The sequence below is a fragment of the Procambarus clarkii genome, chromosome 56, assembly GCF_040958095.1.
Source record: "Procambarus clarkii isolate CNS0578487 chromosome 56, FALCON_Pclarkii_2.0, whole genome shotgun sequence".
Lineage (NCBI taxonomy): Eukaryota > Metazoa > Arthropoda > Malacostraca > Decapoda > Cambaridae > Procambarus > Procambarus clarkii.
Window position 1 is genome coordinate 26,027,399 of NC_091205.1, and position 22,437 is coordinate 26,049,835.

General features: G+C 46.2%; 2 protein-coding genes across 3 annotated transcripts in view; one reads left to right on the plus strand and one right to left on the minus strand.

Moving 5' to 3' along the window:
• The window catches only part of LOC138353132 (centrosomal protein of 19 kDa-like), a 136,899-nt gene that overhangs the window by 77,713 nt on the left and 36,749 nt on the right, over positions 1–22,437 (minus strand). The window lies entirely within an intron of this gene.
• Positions 1–22,437, plus strand: part of LOC138353130 (regulating synaptic membrane exocytosis protein 2-like) — a 67,689-nt gene that overhangs the window by 30,619 nt on the left and 14,633 nt on the right. For both annotated transcript variants that reach the window (XM_069305962.1, XM_069305961.1), the window contains exon 3: positions 7,127–8,141. In XM_069305962.1, the coding sequence (XP_069162063.1) occupies positions 7,127–8,141 (1,015 nt within the window). The remainder of the gene's footprint in view (positions 1–7,126; positions 8,142–22,437) is intronic.

Here is a 22,437-nt window from a genome sequence, read left to right on the forward strand (position 1 = left end):
TTAAACAGGAATTTGGTACACAAGTTTATTAGTTATTTATAGAATATCATACAGTGATAATTTGATGATTTGAAATATTTGCTGATTGTAGAAATTTAAAGCTACAAGCTTTAGTTACCAACCACCCTGGAAACACAAACCTTAACTGTCTCTATTTTCCGCTTGTTACAACCTGTAATAAAGTTGTTACAACTTGGCTTAACGTGTTTATGACGTATTAGAACGTTGTTACAACTTGCTATATTGGTTGTTATAACTGGTTGTTATATTGGTTGTTATAACTTGGTTAGGAGGTGTTAGAACTTGTTCCAACGTTGTACCAACGTCGTAGTTTCGGTGTGTGTGTTTGACGGGCAATAATTAAATCAATTATAATACAAAAGCTTTACAGTTAGCGCCCAAAAGTCATCACTGAAGAGGAAACAAGGTGGAGCTAAGGTCAAGTTTGTTATGATTCCTGAGTCCTGGGGTTAGATTCACGAAAGCACTTACGCAAACACTTACGAACCTATACATCTTTTCTCAATCTTTGACGGCTTTGTTTCCAATTATTAAACAGTTAATGAGCTCCGAAGCACCAGGAGGCTGTTTAAAACAGTAACAACAGTCGAATGGGACGTTTTCATGCTTGTAAACTGTTTAATAAATGTAACCAAATCCGTCAAAGATTGAGGAAAGATGTACACGTTCGTAAGTGCTTGCGTAAGTGCTTTCATGAATCTGGCCCCTGAATTCTAGTTAGCAGAACTGTGAGACCTCAGGGCCTCAACCTTTCCTAGTATGAGAGGTTCCGGTATGAATTTTGCCGCTCTGTGTTTAATTAATACCTACGGGCTCACCATAGCCCGTGCTACTTGGAACTGATTGTTCCAAGTAGCGAATCTTGAACAACAACATGTGTTTAATTAATTTCAGTGCTGTTTACGTCTGTTTAAAGAAGAGGGGCCAGATTCACGAAGCACTTACGAACCTGTACATCTTTTCTCAATCTTTAGCGGCTTTGTTTACAATTATTATACAGTTAATGAGCTCTGAAGCACCAGGAGGCTGTTTATAACAATAACAACAGTTGATTGGCAAGTTTTCATGCTTGTAAACTGTTTAATAAAAGTAACAAAAACCGTCAAAGATTGGGGAAAGATGTACACGTTCCTAAGTACTTCCGTAACTGGTTTGTGAATCTGACCCGAAGTCTCCTTCCTTAAAAACAGCGGTCCAGCTGGCTTTCGTACACCTGAATGACTTCTTTATCCTCCTGGAAGTCGAAGCTGAGTGTGATTATTCCTAGAGTTTGGTTCAACTGTTTTTCTGCTGAAATTTCTTACGTGCCCTGGAAACACAAACCGAAACTGTCTCTATTTTCCGCTTGTTACAACTTGTAATAAAGTTGTTACATCTTGGCTTAATGTGTTTATGACGTATTAGAACGTTGTTACAACTTGCTATATTGGTTGTTATAACTGGTTAGAAAGGTTTTAAAACTTGTTCGAACGTTGTACCAACGTCGTAGTTTCGGTGTGTTTGGCGGGTGCTGAACCGTTTTCAGTGACTAAAGTGGTCTATTTCTCCGAGGTTCTGTTTCTTGAACCTACGGTAGGTGTTTATATGGTAGTGGGGGGGGGGGGGTAGTTAAGGTACAATAATTAATAATTCGTATTTTCAGGGACAAAAAGCCTGTGTATATATATATTTTTAGGCTTATATCAAAGTCCCGCCCCTTCCCCTCACAAGGTCGAACTGCTAATTCAGGATACACAACAGTTTCCAAACTGCTGTGGAAGCCCTCATAGTGTGAGGGCTTGTTCACCATACGCGGTGTGTGAGGGCGTGTTCACCATACACGGTGTGTGGGGCGTGTTCACCATACACAGTGTGTGAGGGCGTGTTCACCATACACGGTGTGTGAGGGCGTGTTCACCATACACGGTGTGTGAGGCCGTGTTCACCATACACGGTGTGTGAGGGCGTGTTCACCATACACGGTGTGTGAGGCCGTGTTCACCATACACAGTGTGTGAGGGCGTGTTCACCATACACGGTGTGTGAGGGCGTGTTCACCATACACGGTGTGTGAGGCCGTGTTCACCATACACGGTGTGTGAGGGCTTGTTCACCATACGCGGTGTGTGAGGGCGTGTTCACCATACACGGTGTGTGGGGCGTGTTCACCATACACAGTGTGTGAGGGCGTGTTCACCATACACGGTGTGTGAGGGCGTGTTCACCATACACGGTGTGTGAGGCCGTGTTCACCATACACGGTGTGTGAGGGCGTGTTCACCATACACGGTGTGTGAGGCCGTGTTCACCATACACAGTGTGTGAGGGTGTGTTCACCATACACGGTGTGTGAGGGTGTGTTCACCATACACGGTGTGTGAGGCAGTGTTCACCATACACGGTGTGTGAGGCCGTGTTCACCATACACGGTGTGTGAGGGCGTGTTCACCATACACAGTGTGTGAGGTGTGTTCACCAAACACGGTGTGTGAGGGCGTGTTCACCATACACGGTGTGTGAGGTGTGTTCACCATACACGGTGTGTGAGGGCGTGTTCACCATACACGGTGTGTGAGGGCGTGTTCACCATACACGGTGTGTGAGGGTGTGTTCACCATACACGGTGTGTGAGGATGTGTTCACCATACACGGTGTGTGAGGCAGTGTTCACCATACACGGTGTGTGAGGCCGTGTTCACCATACACGGTGTGTGAGGGTGTGTTCACCATACACGGTGTGTGAGGGCGTGTTCACCATACACGGTGTGTGAGGTGTGTTCACCATACACGGTGAGACTGTGTGTGTGTGTCATGTCTCCTAAGACGCCTTAGAGGTGCTTGCGACTCCAGACTCTTCGCTGGCTTTGACTCGTTTGCTACCTCTTCTTTCACTACCTTCCCTGGCTCTTCTTTCACTACCTTCCCTGGCTCTTCTTTCCCTACCTTCCCCTGGTTCTTCTTTCACTACCTTCCCTGGCTCTTCTTTCACTACCTTCCCTGGCTCTTCTTTCACTACCTTCCCTGGCTCTTCTTTCACTACCTTCCCTGGCTCTTCTTTCACTACCTTCCTCTAGCTCTTCTTTCACTACCTTCCCTGGCTCTTCTTTCACTACCTTCCCCAGGCTCTTCTTTCACTACCTTCCCCTGGCTCTTCTTTCACTACCTTCCCAGGCTCTTCTTTCATTACCTTTCCTGGCTCTTCTTTCACTACCTTCCCTGGCTCTTCTTTCACTACCTTCCCCTGGCTCTTCTTTCACTACCTTTCCCTGGCTCTTCTTTCACTACCTTCCCCTGGCTCTTCTTTCACTACCTTCCCCTGGTTCTTCTTTCACTACCTTCCCCTGGTTCTTCTTTCACTACCTTCCCCTGGCTCTTCTTTCACTACCTTCCCCTGGCTCTTCTTTCACTACCTTCCCCTGGCTCTTCTTTCACTACCTTCCCTGGCTCTTCTTTCACTACTTTCCCTGGCTTTTCTTTCATTATCTTTGCTGGCTCTTCTCTCACTATCTTCACTGGCTCTTCTCACCATACGTTGTTTATGGCAATGCTGTATTCAGACGTCGGCCATGTGGTATTGCACTATCTTCAAGATATGGGGACCAAAGGTCATATTTCTCAGTGTTTTGGTATTGTGATTTCCTCCAGTGTGATTAATTATTATACCTTATAGTTTTGTTTATAGTTCGGACTAGGTCTAGCTAAGCCTAGGTAAGATGTAGGGAAGATTGAGGCTAGGTGATTTGTTCTGGCTCTTTTGACAGTTATGTGATGTTATCATAGTTTTCCTGTTGACCAATCCACACACTAGAAAATGAAGGGACGACAATGTTTGGGTCCATCCTGGACCATTCTCAAGTCGATTGTGAATGGTCCGACTTGAGAATGGTCCAGGACGGACCGAAACGTCGTCGTCTCTTCATTTTCTAGTGTGTGGTCTGGTCAACATACTTCAGCCACGTTATTGTGACTCATCGCCTGCATAGTTTTCCTCCCTGGTTATAAGTGTGATTTTTTAAATACTTATGCAGCTAAAGTATAGAAAATGGTTCTTATTTCTCCTCAGACTTTACTCTGACCTCAGACAGCTTAGGGAAGCTGTCTTGAAGGTTACTTGGAGGCTGCCGGCTTCTTGTTTAGAAGGGGTCAGCAGCTCATTTACTTGAACTGCGATTCGAACGGGACCAAATCACTGTTTGAGAAAAGTTCGAATGCCATCAGCTGTGAGTAGTGTGTGTGAAGTGATTTTATTCATAAACAGGCGGTTTCGGCAGCTGGAGTTACGACCATTTGGCCTTTAATTATGAGGACGATATGCCGTTTTCAGATAGTTTCCAAATTCCCTTTTTATCCAGTATTTTACATATGGTAACTGATTATGTTGAAATATTTATCAAAAAAGGTTTTATTCATAGGTTTTTCCATGTCTTTTTGGCCCATGATTTGTATAGATTTCTGGTGTATGAAAGCCATCATACTTTTTGTTATCTTTCCTTCCAATTCAATTCTACTTCCTGTTGTCCCCTAGTCTGTAGACTTCAGCGTTTCTCAATCGCTTCTTGGACCCCTCTCCCTCAACTCTACGTAAATGAATACCATTGCACAGACCACTGGCTTCTAAAGGGCATCATATCTCCTCAGTGACTTCTACATTTTGGGTAATGACCAAGTCTAGTATGGCTGGTGTTGGGGCTCTCTTCCCTTCCTCTTGTCGGCTTGAGGCAGTGTTGGCTCGAGAATTGTTAACCCACTGCGTCTAATAATTTTGCTCTCCATGTTTATCACTCACGTTGGGATTTCGGTTGGCCAGTGTATTTCCCTGTGGCTCAGATCATCATTAATAGCGTGTCGAGATCACACCATGAGGAGTGTTGTGTCAGGGGCCCACACAGCAGTCCACCTCGTGATTCATAGGTCCACAATGTTATTAGAATATCCCCCAGATAAATATTATTTTGTCGTAGTTCACCATCAAATTGGACCAAAGACATGCCAGTTGGCTCTTAGTGCACCCAGATATAAGTACCCCGGGGGCGGGAGACCCCCCTATACCTATTTTACGTGGCAGAAGAGGGCTGGCGGTACCTCTTCACGCCCTCACTAGCAAGGTCATAGACTCCCATGATCTTTAACCCCCTCAACAAAATCTTATTTAAAAAAGAATGGCAGCTATTTTTTATGAGTTGATATATATACATATAAGTTGCCTTGAATGGGTTACTGGCCCTTCTGCAGTGACCTTCATTGTTATGTAAGCCTTGGGTCCCCTCACAGACTCGCCTCAAGTAAGCTCATACAATGGAAGCTCTATAACAGATTCCCACCTGTTGTGCCCAGGGCCTCATTGTGCCCACATGCTTCATACAAAGCCACTGCAACTCATTCCCTAACCTGAACACCACCAAGCCTCCCGGTAAGCGAAGCAGGTGTACGGCTCCACGCAACAGGTGGAGTAGAAGGAGGTGGCTGGGGAGCAAGGCAGGCGAGGTGTTTCGCTAAGCCACTTAAGGTAACATGCGGAGGTACGACTCCCGTATTCTCCAGGAATTGTAGAAAATGCATCCAAGTTTATACTGACATTAGCTGCAGCAACTGCAGAATATCGTCGGTATTTAGTTTAGTATCCGTATCTTCGGCTATGCAAACAGGTTGTATAACAACAGAACCACAGAGGGATAGTTAACTTTTAAGAGTACTGAGCCTAGCCACACAGGGATAGTTAACTTCGTTTTATGTCCCTAGTTTGTCCTCATATCCCACCTGTCTGTTCTCATGTCCCTTCCAAGTGCTATATAATCATACTACCTTAACGCTCTCTTTTGATATTTACAAGTATTATTCTTTAATTGCATTGAAGTGCAAAATATAATTCATTAGAATACATGAAGGTTAATAAGCCTCACGCCACATTCCAATCAGCCTCTCTCTTTCCCTTCATCTGATCGTCATTCCTGTCAAAGAATTCTAGTACGTTTATCAGCCAGGACTTTCCTCTCTAAGCCCCTGTATCTGTGACGATTACTAGAATGGCTACTTTGTCTTCAAAGTTTGCGAAGGTCGTACTATGTATTAGTTTCAGAGCAATTTTAATGTATACCTAGTTTACTTAGGCTCTACTGTGTATACTGTGCTTATTGAGACTAGCGAGTTTTAAGTTTACCCGCGCTATTGTGTTCTATTGTTACTGTGCGCTAAGTTTACTATTGTTAATGTAAGTTTACGGGGACTCTCTTACCATACTGTGTGCTAAGCTTACTGGGTCTACTGTGTACTAACCTATTATGGGAAGTGAGGTCTTGCTATGTATGCCTTCCCTCCCTCACCCCTATACAAGCCTGGTTGTACCGGTTGAGCTTATAGCGTAACTATTCTGACGTTCGAATTCTTTGTTGAATCATACATTAATGTTGTGGATGGAGGTGGCTCCCACAACCTCTTTATTGTATTCAACCTGTTGTCCACCCGACCAGTATTTCTCGATAAATTTCTTCGACTTATTTGCGTTTCGAGCTGCCGCTTATATCCTCTCCTACGCTCTCTTTGTCAACTTCTCTTTGCATCTTTTATGTTGCGATCATGTCCCCCCCTCTGTTTCTTCTCTCTTGGGTTGTGAGGTCCGGTTCCCTCTAAGGAGTTCTCATTGTTCAGACCTCTTAGCTCTGGCACCAGTCTTATTGCAAATGTTTGTACTTTTTTAGTTTTGGTTTTATGCTTTACAAGGTGTGGATTGCAGGCCGGTGCTGCATATCGCAGCATTGGTCTAACATAGGTTATGGAGAGTGGGATTATTGTCTGCTAACCTGACAATTATGATTTCATAATTATCATATAAATTAAGTTTTTATTGATTATAATAACTGGTTGAACACTTATAATTGGTTACATAAGATTACAGTACATAATTACACAAGATAACATCACGTAAACACTATTTAAACAAAATGAAATCACAAAAGCGTAATGGATTTATGAGAACGTCTATGGAATAGTTCGATGGCGACCCCGGGACGGGAGTTCGAGCCCATCGAACTGCCCCGAATATGTTCTCATTAGCATGCAGTACGCTGAAGGTGTTGAAGTAACCTGACCAATTATAAATTGATATTTAAGTGCCGTGTTGTGGTTGCAGGTGATCTGGGTGTGCATCCTGTGCCGCAAGAAGCAGGAGCTGCTGATCAAGACGGGCACGTGGATGAACACGGGCCTCTCGCAGCACGGGGAGATGATGCACCTCGACCACGACTTCTCAGGTACGCCGGCGCCTGTCACCCCCACGGCCGACAAGCGCCCCAAGCTGGAGCGCGGCCTCAGCGCCGACGACAACCGGCCGGCCAGCGTGCAGGGCCTCGTGGGGCCGGCGTCAGGGGGCCACCACAACCAGGGGGAGGCCGGGCCACACCACTACCAGGGGGAGGCCGGGCCTCACCACTACCAGGGGGAGGCCGGGCCTCACCACTACCAGGGGGACCCGGCACAGCACCACCCCACCTTAGAGTCGCGGCCTCTCTTACAGCGTTCAGGCAGCGCCCAGGGCCGCGAGCTGCGGCGGCAGTTCTCTCAGGGACGCGGTGGCGGCGAGAGTGGGCGGCCGGCGCGAGGGCGGGCGGTTAGTGAGGGGGGCGAGGAGCCGCCCTCACCTCACGCCCGCGACCGGCCCGTGCCGCCCCCCGAGGCCTTCCGCACTTGCGAGCATCCGGCGCCCTTCGAGCAGCGGGCCGCGGGTCCCGACATCCGGGTGGAGCGGGGCTCCGGCGGGCCAGGGTACAGCCCTGCCTGCCACAGCCCGGGCGTCGGGGGCGCCGGAGGCAGCAGCCCCATGGAGGGCAGCAGCCCCGGCCCTGCCTCCATGGAGGGCAGCAGCCCTCACCCAGACGACCCTCGCCGCATGCACCTGGACCCAGCTGCGGCCCTGGAGCGCTCCCGCGGGCGCCGCCGCACAGACCCTGTCATGAGGAACGACTCGCTGTCGTCAGACCAGAGCGAGTGCGTGCGGCCGCCACCACCCAAGCCACACAAGCACCGCACGCGGGGGCGCAAGCAGCGGCAGCGCTCGCTCTCGTCCTCTGACGAGGAGGTCCGCTCCACCCCCGAGTGCACCTCCTGCGAGGAGCACGAGGCCGAGTCCGAGAGCGTCTCGGAGAAGGGTGAGTACTCGCACTCGTGCACCCTCTGTGTCAACCCCCCTCTGTAATGTCCTGTACCTAGCACCCGCCTCACATGGCTGGCACTCGTGGTGGCCCTCACCCGGCACCGTCCCAGAGTGCAGCCACCAGCACCGGTATCACCCCCAGCCTCCTCACCGGTAACTATACCAGAAACACCAGCACCACTCCGAGGGGAACCGCCTCACCTGGCACTACAGTGGACCTTCCAGTGCCACGTGAGGCACTTCCCCTTTTCTGTCTCTTCACCTGATTGGATTCACTAGAGTGCGCCAACTCATTTGGCACTACCTGGGCTGAGCCACCAGCCCCGCTCTGCAGGCGAACCCTTACCCAGACTTCGTCCATTTTCTAAGACTACATCCACTATGCTTCACTCCTCACCCGTGTATGTATATATATATATATATATATATATATATATATATATATATATATATATATATATATATATATATGCAACAATGATCACAAAAACACTGATCCAAGTATGCAGAAAAACCACATGTGAAAAATAGTCACTTTCCTGATTGAATCCTTCATTCTACTTTGTTCTGATGAAGGCGAATTAGCCGAAAACGCGTTAAGCATTCTCTATTTTTCATATTTGGTTTTTCTGCATATATATATATATATATATATATATATATATATAATAAAAGACGGATATAACGGGAACTGATGGTGTCCGGGTCCCTTCCCTCCTTTCTTCCCACTCAGCTCTATCCCCCCCTTCCTTCATCTCCCCCTCCCTCATCTTACATGCTCACTACATACTCCCTTCACTGTATATGCTTCCTTCATAACCATAGGCATCATTCTTCCTCACTATTTTCATTACTGTAAGCCCCTAGTGAATTCAGTTCACTGTTATCAAGTAAATCGTGAAAATGCGGTGTAAACTCTACGGAAAACACATCAACTATTTCATTTTAGACTTTGTGAAAAATTGCATGGAAGGGGGTCGTTACAGGCTGAAATTTCTTAAAGTATTTAACTTAGGCCGACCACGACAAACCTATGTTCACCCCGATCCCCAGACCACTCCTCTGCAAAGGTGGTCAAGGCTAGCTCCAAGTGTCTGATCTTCAATTTAGACAGACAGACAGTCTTGTAGTAAATGGGGTTATCCGTCGTTGCCCAAATCTGTCTGGCCCCCCCCCTCACTCTCTCTATCTCTATCTAGTAATATCTTTGTGCTTCTCCTCCCTCCCCCTGCATCTACTCTCAAGAAGTACTAAAGCAAATATATGGGTCTCAAGTGCTCTACTTTTTTTTTATCTTTTATGTCTAAATACATTTTTTTTATTAATACATGAGGTACATCTGCATTAGTGCAGCTACCCTAGACTATATGAAGTGGAGTACAGTGTGTCAAAAAATGCTAACTAAGTGATGCTAAAAAGTCCCCATCACACAGGATGGTTAGTCATGCATGTGATAGGCAATCTGCACTGGCAGACTCCGGAAGCATTTTGAGGATATCAACAACAAAAGATTGAATAAGGCAGCAGTGGTAATAAGTCCCCATCTCGCAGGATGGTTAGTCATACAGGGCCATATGTTTAGTAGCCTGCACTGGCAAATTTTGGGTACACTGTGAGGGTATCTTCAAGAATACGAGAATGAATAAAGTAATTGCAAAGCTGCAGGTACTTCATGCCTACTGGTCTGAAAGGTCTAATAACTAGGCATTCGGTGCTGCAGTGCGGGAGATCGTGCCGCAGTTCCTGCTCACAGAGTTTGCAACTGGAGTGCTCAGGATTGGGAGATCCGTCACCTGCCACAGGTAACGGTAACCCAACTTGATCCCTGCAACCACTGTGTCGCACAGTCTGGTGGACGTTTTGTACTTCCCATAGATATAGGTTTCAGATCTGAACAAATCATAGCTTTTTATACTAGTACTTTCAGGTCGTTAGGAGTCAGTAATTTCTTTCCTATCAGACCTGATTGTTTGGACCAATACAGTTTTAACAGCAGAGATGAGGATACCTAGATCTAATTCAACTTCATCCTTGTTACTCGCTAATTTGGCTGCAATATCTGTCTCATTATGATGGGTTATATTTATGTGTGAAGGTATCCATACAAAGGAGATTCGAGACCCTTTACTCTGTGCAGCAATTAGGTCATTTATAATTTTAAGTATGAGGTTCTTGCTGTCGATCTTCCAGAAGTTTTCGATTGCTTGAAGAGCAGACTTTGAATCACAAAATATTCCTCCTCCAATGTTTTTTAATGTACTGGTTGTAATGCTGCTAGTTCTGCTTGTGTGGAGGTCAGCCAGTTGTTTAACCTGACACTGACAGTCTTTGTGCAAATATTATTTCTATAAAACCTATATGCTGCTGCAGTCCGTCCAGTAGAAGATTGGACTGAGCCGTCGGTGTAGACACAGTGCTCGTGAGATCTTAAATTCTCGATGGAGGAGGCAATTGTTTCAAGTGTGACTGCTTTGGGAAGAGCAAGATTCTCATTATCTTTCTTTGTGACAGGTGTGTATGATACTTGAATGGTGGGGGTACAGATAAAGAGCAATATCAGAGACAGGTAGATTGCACTTAAAAGGTATGTTAAGTTTAATGTGATTGTAGGCATTGTTGCTCAGCCATTTATCATAAAAGGAGTGAGTTGGTATGTCGGCACCAGTCAATAGGGTGTTAACAGCCCTAAATAATTTGTCTCTGAGCAATGCAGGAGATGTAGGGTCTCTCATGACTTTAAGGCAAAAGGTAGTGTTGACATGCATGATTCTCTCTAGTATGGTTGGAAGCTTCAGTTCTTCCCTCATGTTGATGTATTCTTGTGCATCTTGGGGCACCAAGAAGTATCCTCATGGCTTCATTCTGTACTACTTCAAGTTTGTCCAACACAGAGGAGGGGAAATTAATTAAGTGCAAAGCATTATAATCAACGAGAGATCTAACAAACATCATATAGAATAGTCTAGCATATTTAATATTGATACCAATATTCTTACCAATAAGTGTTCTCAATGGTTTTAGTCTTTCTTTTAACCTACGGTGTAGATCATTTACAATGTCACTGTTAATACCAACTCCAAGGTATTTGTGCTGCCCACACGTTTCAATATTCTGGTTGTTGACATTGAAAGTTATAGGGACATTAGTTTTCTCTTTGGGATGGAGAATTCTGGATTTAGTTATAGAGATAACAAGACCACATTCAATACTTTTAGCAGCGAATGAATCAAGTAGAACTTGCAGTCTAGTTTGGGAATTTGCAACAATGCATATGTCATTGGCATAACAAATGACGGCTTCGTCAGGTAGTGTGGGAATATCAATTGTTAATTTGTGCATCAGAACATTGAACAGCGTAGGACTTAGCACTCCACCCTGGGGTGTACCCAACTCAAAGAGTGCACAAAGTTTACTTTTGACCCCCTTGAAAAGGACTGAGGCGGTTCTGTTACTCAGGCAACCCCTGAGCCATGTCAGCAGTCTTCCCTTAACTCTAAAAGAGGCTAGTTGTTCTAGGATTATTTCTCTGTTTGCTGTATCAAAAGCAGTTTGGAGATCATTAAATGCCGCCTGAGAGTTTGGTCCCTCTTTGATAAAATATTCAACAAAGCAAGTTTGTGTGCTTCTTCCAGGAAGGAAACCATACAGGTTAGGGGCAAGGTGGGGCTTGATTTGAAACATTAGTCTGTCGATAATAATTCTCTCAAGAACTTTACACATGCACGACGTCAAAGAAATGGGGTCTGAATTTTTGTGAATTTAGCTTGGGTATGGGTATTATGAGTCCCTGTGTCCAGCGGTCAGGTAAGACACCCTGTCTTAGACTTTGAACAATTCTAGCAAAGGGCTATTTGGCAGCTCAGCAAGTACTCTCATGGTGTTGTATGTGATGCCATCCTCTCCAGGAGAGGTAGCCTTACCTTTCTTGAGTACATTTTTAATTTCAAAGGGGATTATGCCATAGTAATACATTATTGTTTCTTAGATGTAACAACTCTACGTTAATCACACACCACATCTCACTTGATGAAAGACTGAAAAATACTTGTGATTTTTATAATCACTTATATTTCTTAAAGCATTGAACAGGCCTACCCCGACCACGCTCTACGTCTCTAACATGTCTCCCCGAAATCTACGTCTCTTAACACCTTCAGTGTTCTTAATCTATAAGAACGATACATAATTCCTGTGAATTAACTGTGTTGTTATCCACTGAATGTTTTCAAGGGAGTTAATCTCCAGCCTGCATATACGCCACCACTTGCGAAACCTGTACATCTTTCCTCAATCATGGCGGCTTAGTTTTAATTTAATAAATAATTTACGAGCTCTGAATCCTCACAATCCCAGGTTGTTATTGTTATAAACAACTTCGTAGTTAACGAGCAGCTTTTGGAGCTAATTGACTGTGTAATATATGTAAACAAAGGTGCCATCATTGAGAATGATGAAGTGGTTTCGTAGGTTAAGGTGAATGCTTGATTGTGAGGCCTTATCAGCGCTTGGTAGAATCCTTGGTGTTATAGTGAGAGGGTAAATTGATAGTTGTCCTCTAACTACTGGGTATGATGTCACAAAGTGCAGTCTTTGGGTATGGTGTTTCTTGGGGGCGATGTGGTACTTCAGAGAGTGCTACGTAACTAGGAAGGTAACAGGGGCATCAAGGTGAAAGAAACATTTTGCCCATTTGTCTCATCCTCCACCGGGGATCGAACCCGGAACCTCAGGACTACGAATCCGAAGCGCTAACCACCCAGCTGTCAGGTGAATGGAGGAATTTGCTTCATCGGTTGGATAAGTAACAGTTCGTGTTAGTGATTGTTCTACTGTTGAATTCTAAAATCGTAACCTTTAACCCTGAATCCTTCTCCGTGCACTCCGAGCCTCATCTGGCGCCTTATCACAATCCTCGCGATAGTCCAATGAGCAGTTTAATGAGTGAGTGAGGTATTAGACGTTATGAGGGTAGGAGAGGGTGCGGGGAAGACAGAGATGAGGAGAGATGAAGAAGGTTATCAGTGTGTATCAGCTGCATCGAAGCTATTCTCGCGGTATACACCTGGGATTGAAAGCTGTCTATAGCGGCGTCTAGATTTATTTTTTCTAGTGTTGAATTTAAGCGACTTTCTGTGGTACGCTTGGGCATTTGTTCCTTCTCTTCATAACTCAGATCTTTGTCTTCATTTCCCAGATCTTTGTCTTCCTATCCTAGGTCCTTGTCCTCATTAATCCCAGCTCCTAGTTCTCATCAATCCCAGCTCATTACTCGTGTTAATCCCAGCTCCTTTTCCTTATATCCAAGGACATTATCTTAGACAATAGTCTCCCTTGACATTGTACGGTCAAGGGTGGGCTACTTGACCTCATATCCCAGCTCCTTGTCCTCATCCCAGGTTCTTGACCATATTTCTCAGCTCCTTGTTCCCAAATCCCAGCTTGCTGTCCTCATATCCCAGCCCCTTGTCCTCATATCTCAGTTCCTTGCCCCTCATATCTCAATTCCTTGTGCTCACCAGTTCCAGCTCCCTGTCCTCATATGAGTTTGTCCTCCCCCCCTTTTCTGAGATTCATTACCTGTGTCTTCATTAGTTGTCCTCCTGACGTGGCTCTGAAGCAGTTTGGGTCGGGGTTTTTGCTTGATATACTAACTCGTTTTCATACGAATTAATCAATAAATATCTTCATTGGCTTCAACACCACTCATGTAGGAGGTCGCTCAGTGAGGTGATTGCATGATGAGGAAGAGAGACTCAGTGAGGCTCTTTGTTGTACAGATGGGTTCGTTCTTGACTCACAAACGTAAATCCTGGTTCATATCCTGGGAGGGACCGAAGTGATTAGGCACCTTGCTTTTTCCACCCAATGCCCCTTTTCACTTAGCAATAAATAGGCACCTGGGAGAAAGTCAAGTTGTGGGATTTCATCTTTGGGAGAGTCAGTAATAATAATATTAATATAAATATAGTAATAGGACCTCTGGCTGGACACACAATACATTGAGAGAAATTTTGAGTCTCCTCCAATTCATTTTCCATATTTATTTGTCCTACCACCCTCATTCTGTTTGTGTTTTGTTTTGCTTTATTAGGTATTTAATGGTTATATGTTATACATTGGTAAATATATATTGAATGGTTAAAGTGAAGGGAACTATCAAGAGAAAGAGTCAAGCAATTAGAACTCTATCACTTGGAGAGGTTAAAGATTGTGGCTCTCTTGGAGCTCCTCTCTTTCTGGAAAGGAACAGAGGACAGAGCACACGTTCCCTCTTTGGATCGCCACACTGAGGCACTGAAAGAGGAAATTGGTAGCTCTTGGGTCCCTGGTGATGTCAGCGAGCCTGGAACCCAATTCTTTGAGAAACCTCAAGGCACTCCTACTCCACAGGCCGATCATCTCAGATGTTATGGGAACAAAGGTGTATTAACTTTCCAGTTGCCGGTACTTGTTTGATTTTGCTGTTTGCCTGTGGTTGGCTGCACCATCTGCTTGATCGGCACCTAGGTGTATATAGGTGTCAGAGCGGGTGGATACACACGTGACGTCTCACACTAATTGTTTGCCCCTCTTCTAGGGGGTATATTGTGATGCCATCTGGGCGAAGTGCGAGATCGTCCATGTTTTTGGTCGTTAGGATGCGAGGTTCTCTCTCTCTGCTGGACACTGAACTGAGGCAAAGCTCCTCTTGTTGGTGTCATTAACATTGTTGTGTCTTGTACGCCGGCCCTTGGAGCTTCCGCAGTGCGGCTTATGCAGTTCATATGGCTCTGCCACCACCCTGTTTCAAATGCACGTGTATTCAGTGTGAATTGGGACACCAAGCCAAAGATCCACTGTTGCATATAGGGCCTCTGGCTCTAGACGCGTGCCTGTTACGGACTTGGGTACTGCAAAAAAAATGTCCTTTGCATGGGGGGGGGGGGGGCACGTGTGCCGCTCTGAGGAAGGCGTTCTCCTTATCTGATGCTGCGTCGTTGAGCATGGCGTCAGGTATTTTTTCACTACCGGGATGTCCCAGCAATGATTTTTTTTTCCTTGGATCTAAGTTGGGTGTTGGGGTTGCAAGGGCATCCCACTCATTTGACCATTCAATAATAGCATGATCGTGCATTCCAGCCGAATCACCCAGAGGTTCAGGTAGGGTATCTCTTACTTGGTCTTTCGATGCATAGGAGAAGGAAAGGAAATATCTGGGAGGCTGTGCGAACACCAAGGCTACCGAATCTTACGGTGACAGTTGCTTGCTTCCGTCCAACGAGAGGTTCAAGACATATTCCAGCATGGACGTCAGAAGGGTGCTGTAGGATGGAGAACACCTCAGAAAGAAAGTCAACTTAGGAAGAGATAGGCATCTTGTGAGGAAGTGAGCATCATGGGCATCAGTCTTGTCAATCCTGTCCTGAATCCTTCTTCGGTCAGTGATTTTTTTTTCCAGGACCTCCTCGATTGCTTGTGGGCCAATGGGGATACCCAGGAGGGTACAGGTAGGTGGCTCGACAACGAGAATGTCTAGAAGAATGGCTTTTATTTGGCCAGTGATGTCTGGGTTGGGGGAGACTTTCACATTTGGATGCATTCAGAATGATGTGTAAAGCTGTTCCTTGCTTCTGTATTTTCCTTATATCCTCCAAAATGGTATCTGGAGTTCCATCGAGAGTCCCATCATCCAGGAACCTGATGTTTAGCTCGCTTGTCAGACTATCAGTGACCTCTTTGATAACTAAGCAGAAAAGGAGGGGGGCCCAAGGGATCATCTTGTTGGACTCCTTCACAGGAGTCAATTTCATGCTCCCCAAAAAGAAGCTTAGAATCTCCACTGTAGCATGATTGGGTAATGGGGAAGGAAATGTTTGTGTAGAGTCCTGAGGACAGCGTTTCTTCTAACTTGACTGAAGGCATTTTTAAAGCTCAACTGGTGCCTTCTGGTTTGAAAGACTGGCAATGTATGCACGCGCTTCGCGTGCTGCAGCGTCACAGCCTAGAGGGCTCCCAAACCTGAGCTGATTAGGTTTCAACATGGGAGCTGTTTCCTGGCTGATTGATCTCACTGCAGCTTCGAGGCGTCGGAGGGTGTTGCCAACTGCAATTGGCCTGATTCTCCATATATATATATATATATATATATATATATATATATATATATATATATATATATATATATATATATATATATATATATATATATATATATACATATATATGACATGTGACATGTTAGCAGTTTATGTTCTTCTGGTTGTTTCCGGTCCTGCTTCTGCATTGGCCCGGGGTCTTGAAGTGGGTAGAGTGTAACTGTGTATTAGCTGGTTATTGATTGCTGGTCTAGATGTCTTGATATGCAACGCTTCACTGACGTCTAATCTCCTAATGTCATTGTATCTATCAATTATTTCGGTGTTGCTGGTCAAAATATCCCTGCAGGTGATCGTGGGGCAAGGAGGGCTTGTGATTGGGTTGTTTGGTGGAGGAAAAGTGTTGGGTGGGATAGAGTGGTGGATATTCTTGTCTCCTGTTCCACTCTCTCTCTCTGGGGTTGGTGGCCGGTTGGGGTTCCCCACTTCCATCTCAAGTTACTGTGCTCCTCTATTTCTGTCTCTCTCTTGACGCCTCTTCCTTGCTTATGCTATTGTGAGTGTGTTTGTGTGTGTGTGTGTGTGTGTGTGTGTGTGTGTGTGTGTGTGTGTGTGTGTGTGTGTGTGTGTGTGTGTGTGTGTGTGTGTGTGTGTGAGTGTGTGCTTGTCAGCCTGTTTGCCTGTCTCTCTCTCTATGCCTGTTCACGCTCAAATTAACGATTAACCTCTATCAAGTTTTACCTACAAACTCGGACATCAGCTTTCGTAATGTTGTGAGTGGAGAGGCAGAGTTATGAATGTAAGGGTTATGAGTGGGAGAGCAAAGTTGTAACTGAGTGAGCAGACCTCAGAATGCACTGGCAGATTTATACATGGGGGTGGGGGGGATAAAGTTAAGAATGGAATGACAAAGTTTTAGGTGTCAGGGCAGGGTTATGAGTGAAGTATGAGATATTAAATACAGAAATAGGAAGGTAGATATGTTAATAAGATGGATTGTTATGGATAGGAATACAGATTTGTAATGTAATTTGTTATATCATGTAATATGTAGTGCAGAGTTGTGAATGGGTGTGGGTAGAGTTGTACGTAATGTGACAGGGTATTGAACAGGTTACCTTGAGGTGATTTCGGGGCTCAGCGACCCCGCGGCCCGGTCGTCGACCAGGCCGACGGTGGGCACAGTAGTGAATTAGGAGGGTGTTGGCGTGATTTACATAAATCCTTAATCACCATTTACGAGATTTTTATTCGTGATTTACGAACGCGTAGTCGTGGATTACGAGATCGTATCCGTTACAGATTACACCGTAGTTGCTATTATCTACGAATTCGTAGCCTCTTTTTTACGAGTTCGTTGACTCTTCTTTACGAGTCCTGATAATCCTACCTCACTTTTCCTCCACATCAAATGTATCCTTAATTTCTCCACTTCACAGCTTCCTTATATCTCTCCTGATCTTCAGCATCCCTCATACCTCTCTCTCTCTCTCTCTCTCTCTCTCTCTCTCTCTCTCTCTCTCTCTCTCTCTCTCTCTCTCTCTCTCTCTCTCTCTCTCTCTCTCTCTCTCTCTCTTGCTCTCCTGCTTTCACCTGCTTTCTTTTTATATTTCCTCTGCTTCTATATTTATCTCCATATCTCCAGATGTTATTGTCTCTGCCAGCTACTTCAGACTTTTTTCCCACTGGTTAACCTCATCACCTTCTCATCTCCTCGTTTGTAAGTACGCATCTTCAGCGTCCTTCTCTTCCTCCCACACTTCTTTATTTTTTTCTTTTTATCCTCCTACATTTCTTCTTCCTTCTCCTTCTCCTCCTTCTACTACTACTGCTACTTCTTGTAGTCCTCCTCTTCCTCCTGCAACTAGTACTACCACTACTACTGTTACTTGTAGTGGTGCTCGAGCTCCTGGTCCCCCTGCCTGGCGTACACCTCAGCGGTGGGAGCTCGACAACACCTGAGATGAGCGTGGGAGGATGTCCCAGGCTCGTTGCCATGACAACTCTCACCCTGATGCAACTGCTGCTACTACCGTCACTCCTGCTGCTCCTGCTGCTGCTGCTGCTGCTGCTGCTACTGCTGCTCCTGCTGCTGCTGTTGTCGCTGCTGCTGCTGCTACTACCGTCACTCCTGCTGCTCCTGCTGTTGCTGCTGCTGCTGCTACCGTCGCTGCTGCTCCTGCTGCTGTTGCTGCTCCTGCTGCTGTTGTCGCTGCTGCTGCTGCTGCTGTCGCTACTGCTGCTCCTGCTGCTGTTGTCGCTGCTGCTGCTACTACCGTCACTCCTGCTGCTCCTGCTGCTGTTGTCGCTGCTGTTGCTGCTACTACCGTCACTTCTGCTGCTCGTGCTGCTGCTGTCGCTACTGCTGCTCCTGCTGCTGTTGTCGCTGCTGCTGCTACTACCGTCACTCCTGCTGCTCCTGCTGCTGTTGTCGCTGCTGTTGCTGCTACTACCGTCACTTCTGCTGCTCGTGCTGCTGTTGTCGCTGCTGCTGCTGCTACTACCGTCACTCCTGCTGCTCCTGCTGCTGCTGCTGCTGTCGCTACTGCTGCTCCTGCTGCTGTTGTCGCTGCTGCTGCTACTACCGTCACTCCTGCTGCTCCTGCTGCTGTTGTCGCTGCTGCTGCTGCTACTACCGTCACTCCTGCTGCTCCTGCTGCTGTTGTCGCTGCTGTTGCTGCTACTACCGTCACTCCTGCTGCTCCTGCTGCTGCTGCTGCTGCTGTTGCTGCTCCTGCTGCTGTTGTCGCTGCTGCTGCTGCTACTACCGTCACTCCTGCTGCTCCTGCTGCTGTTGTCGCTGCTGTTGCTGCTACTACCGTCACTCCTGCTGCTCCTGCTGCTGCTGCTGCTGCTGCTCCTGCTGCTGTTGCTGCTCCTGCTGCTGTTGCTGCTCCTGCTGCTGTTGTCGCTGCTGCTGCTGCTACTACCGTCACTCCTGCTGCTCCTGCTGCTGTTGTCGCTGCTGTTGCTGCTACTACCGTCACTTCTGCTGCTCCTGCTGCTGTTGTCGCTGCTGCTGCTGCTACTACCGTCACTCCTGCTGCTCCTGCTGCTGTTGTCGCTGCTGCTGCTGTCGCTGCTGCTGCTGCTGCTGCTACTGCCGCTGCTCCTGCTGCTACTACTGCTGCTGATGATGCTGTTGTCGCTGCTGCTACTCTGCTACCGCCGTTGCTGCTGCTGCTGTTGTCACTGCTGCAGCTCCTGCTATCACCGCCGCTGCTGCTAAATAATGCCGCACGGGGCTACTGGCCCATGCAGCATGAGACTTCCCCTCAGCTTCCTCAGGTTATGCATTCCTTACGTCTCTAGCTCACCTGGAGACATCTCAACTCTGCCGCTGAGAATGTTGACAGACTCAACGAAACGCATCTCTTAGTGTCAAAAGAAAACTGTATGAATTATCTTTGAAGAGTTAATTTTTCAATACCTTTCACCTCAAGTAAAGACGAATATAAGTAATATAGAGAAGACTTGTTCTGGAAATTCATAAACGTATTAATGTATTGTAATTTATTAATTTTGCTAGTGTATACGTTTGTGGGTAATGTGTCTTGATTACACAGTACGGTAACATTACTTTGATAACGTGTGATTGGACGGCTTTCCGTTTTCTGTTGAAGGGTCTTCTGGTAGGTTAGGATAAGGGCACTTAAGTAGGACTGTTTCTTGACGTTGGGGAGACCTTAGGAGGACGGACTCATTACACTATTACCAAATTAAATGGGAAAATTTTCCTGATATGTTGTGTGTCGTCTTTTTATACAGTCCCCCCTTCCTTCCTTACACCCACCTCTCCCCCCCTCTCACCCCCCTCTCACCCCCATTCACCCCCACTCACCCACTCTCACCCCCTCTCACCCCCTCTCACCCCCATTCACCCCCACTCACCCACTCTCACCCCCTCTCACCCCCACTCACCCCCTCTCACCCCCACTCACCCCCTCTCACCCCCACTCACCCCCACTCACCCCCTCTCACCCCCACTCACCCCCACTCACCCCCTCTCACCCCCCACTCACCCCCACTCACCCACTCTCACCCCCTCTCACCCCCACTCACCCCCTCTCACCCCCTCTCACCCCCTCTCACCCCCACTCACCCCCACTCACCCCCTCTCACCCCCACTCACCCCCACTCACCCCCACTCACCCCCACTCACCCCCACTCACCCCCTCTCACCCCCACTCACCCAAACACACACACAAGGCATTCAGCAGAAACACGGTGACGTCATACCACAAAGCCTCGCCCCTATCCAAGCTGTGATTGGCGGCGAGCTCTGACGTCATAGCAAAGACGCGCCATGACGCAAGCCAGAGTGGCTGGGGGTCCCTGACGTCATTGTCATGCTGCTTAGTGGGGCATTTTGGGCACGATAGCCATCATCAACGTCGTGTCTGACGTCGTATCTGACGTTTTTATGATTATTTTGTATATTTTACTTTACTGGTGGAACATGACGAAAATGGAAACAATAACAAAGGCGATGAAATATAAACTGGAAATAAAGATAAATAAACTGTGAGAGAGAGAGAGAGAGAGAGAGAGAGAGAGAGAGAGAGAGAGAGAGAGAGAGAGAGAGAGAGAGAGAGAACAGTTCTTATTATGTCAACTAATAGAACAAATTCAAATATAGTGTAGAATTCATTGAGCGCTGCGCATCGCTGGTTGACCTTGCTACAGGGGAGAGTTGTAATGTTATAGATATCACTGGTTATCTGTCCCTGTGGTTGTTCTCTGTGTGTGTGTGTGATGCAGGCTCTCTCTCTCTCTCTGTCTCTCTCTCTCTTTCTCTTGCGTCTGTGGTGGGTGGTCTAGTGAAGCTTGGACGAGCAAAGTCTAAGGGCAAGTTGAAAGCGCAAATAATAGCCAAAAGATCCAGAACACCTAACCTGTCCTAGGTACCATATACCATATTACAATACACATTAAATTTTTTTGGGTGGGATTCGAAAGAAAACATAATTTTTTGGCTGCAATAAAATTGACGAAGGTGCCCTTCAATGTCGTCTGTGGCTTGGACGAACGTAGTCCTTCACACGGGGGTTCCCGTTCTTCATTTTCATTGTCTTCCCACTAGTAAAGTTGTCATTTTATCATGAAAGGAAAATGTTTTTCCTCTTATTAGGATGTTTATTCTTGTTGATTCTCCATCCCTACCCCTCCTGGTACCTGCTTTCATAGCCTTGGTGCTTTCATAGTCCTGATGTTGTCATAGTCCTCATGTTGTCATAGTCCTGATGTTGTCATAGTCCTGATGTTGTCATAGTCCTGATGTTGTCATAGTCCTGATGTTGTCATAGTCCTGATGTTGTCATAGTCCTGATGTTGTCATAGTCCTCATGTTGTCATAGTCCTCATGTTGTCATAGTCCTCATGTTGTCATAGTCCTGATGTTGACATAGTTCTGATGTTGTCATAGTCCTGATGTTGTCATAGTCCTGATGTTGTCATAGTCCTGATGTTGACATAGTCCTGATGTCATAGTCCTCATGTTGTCATAGTCCTGATGTTGACATAGTCCTGATGTTGTCATAGTCCTGATGTTGACATAGTCCTGATGTTGTCATAGTCCTCATGTTGTCATAGTCCTGATGTTGTCATAGTCCTGATGTTGACATAGTCCTGATGTTGACATAGTCCTGATGTTGTCATAGTCCTGATGTTGACATAGTCCTCATGTTGTCATAGTCCTGATGTTGTCATAGTCCTCATGTTGTCATAGTCCTGATGTTGTCATAGTCCTCATGTTGTCATAGTCCTCATGTTGTCATAGTCCTCATGTTCTCATTCTCCTGTTATCGTTTGCATAATGTTTTATTTGCCAAGAAATATACAATTTTGAGTAGCTCTTCCCTACATCATGTTTGGTAGTTGATTGCTATTTCTATATATATTTATATTTTCAGTCTCTCTCTCTCTCTCTGGTAATTAGTGTTCCCACTAAGCCGACTCCTTCATCTCCCACAACACCTCACCCGAGAACACAGTAATGAATAAATCTAGCCACAGCAAAAACTTAAACCCTCGTGTGGATGGTTTTTCAACTGGTCGTTTCGTTTCTCAGGAAGAGGGTCGTTTTTATCTTGGGAAGTGGACGTGGTGTCTTGGGAAGTGGACGTGGTGTCTTGGGAAGTGGACGTGGTGTCTTGGGAAGTGGACGTGGTGTCTTGGGAAGTGGACGTGGTGTCTTGGGAAGTGGACGTGGTGTCT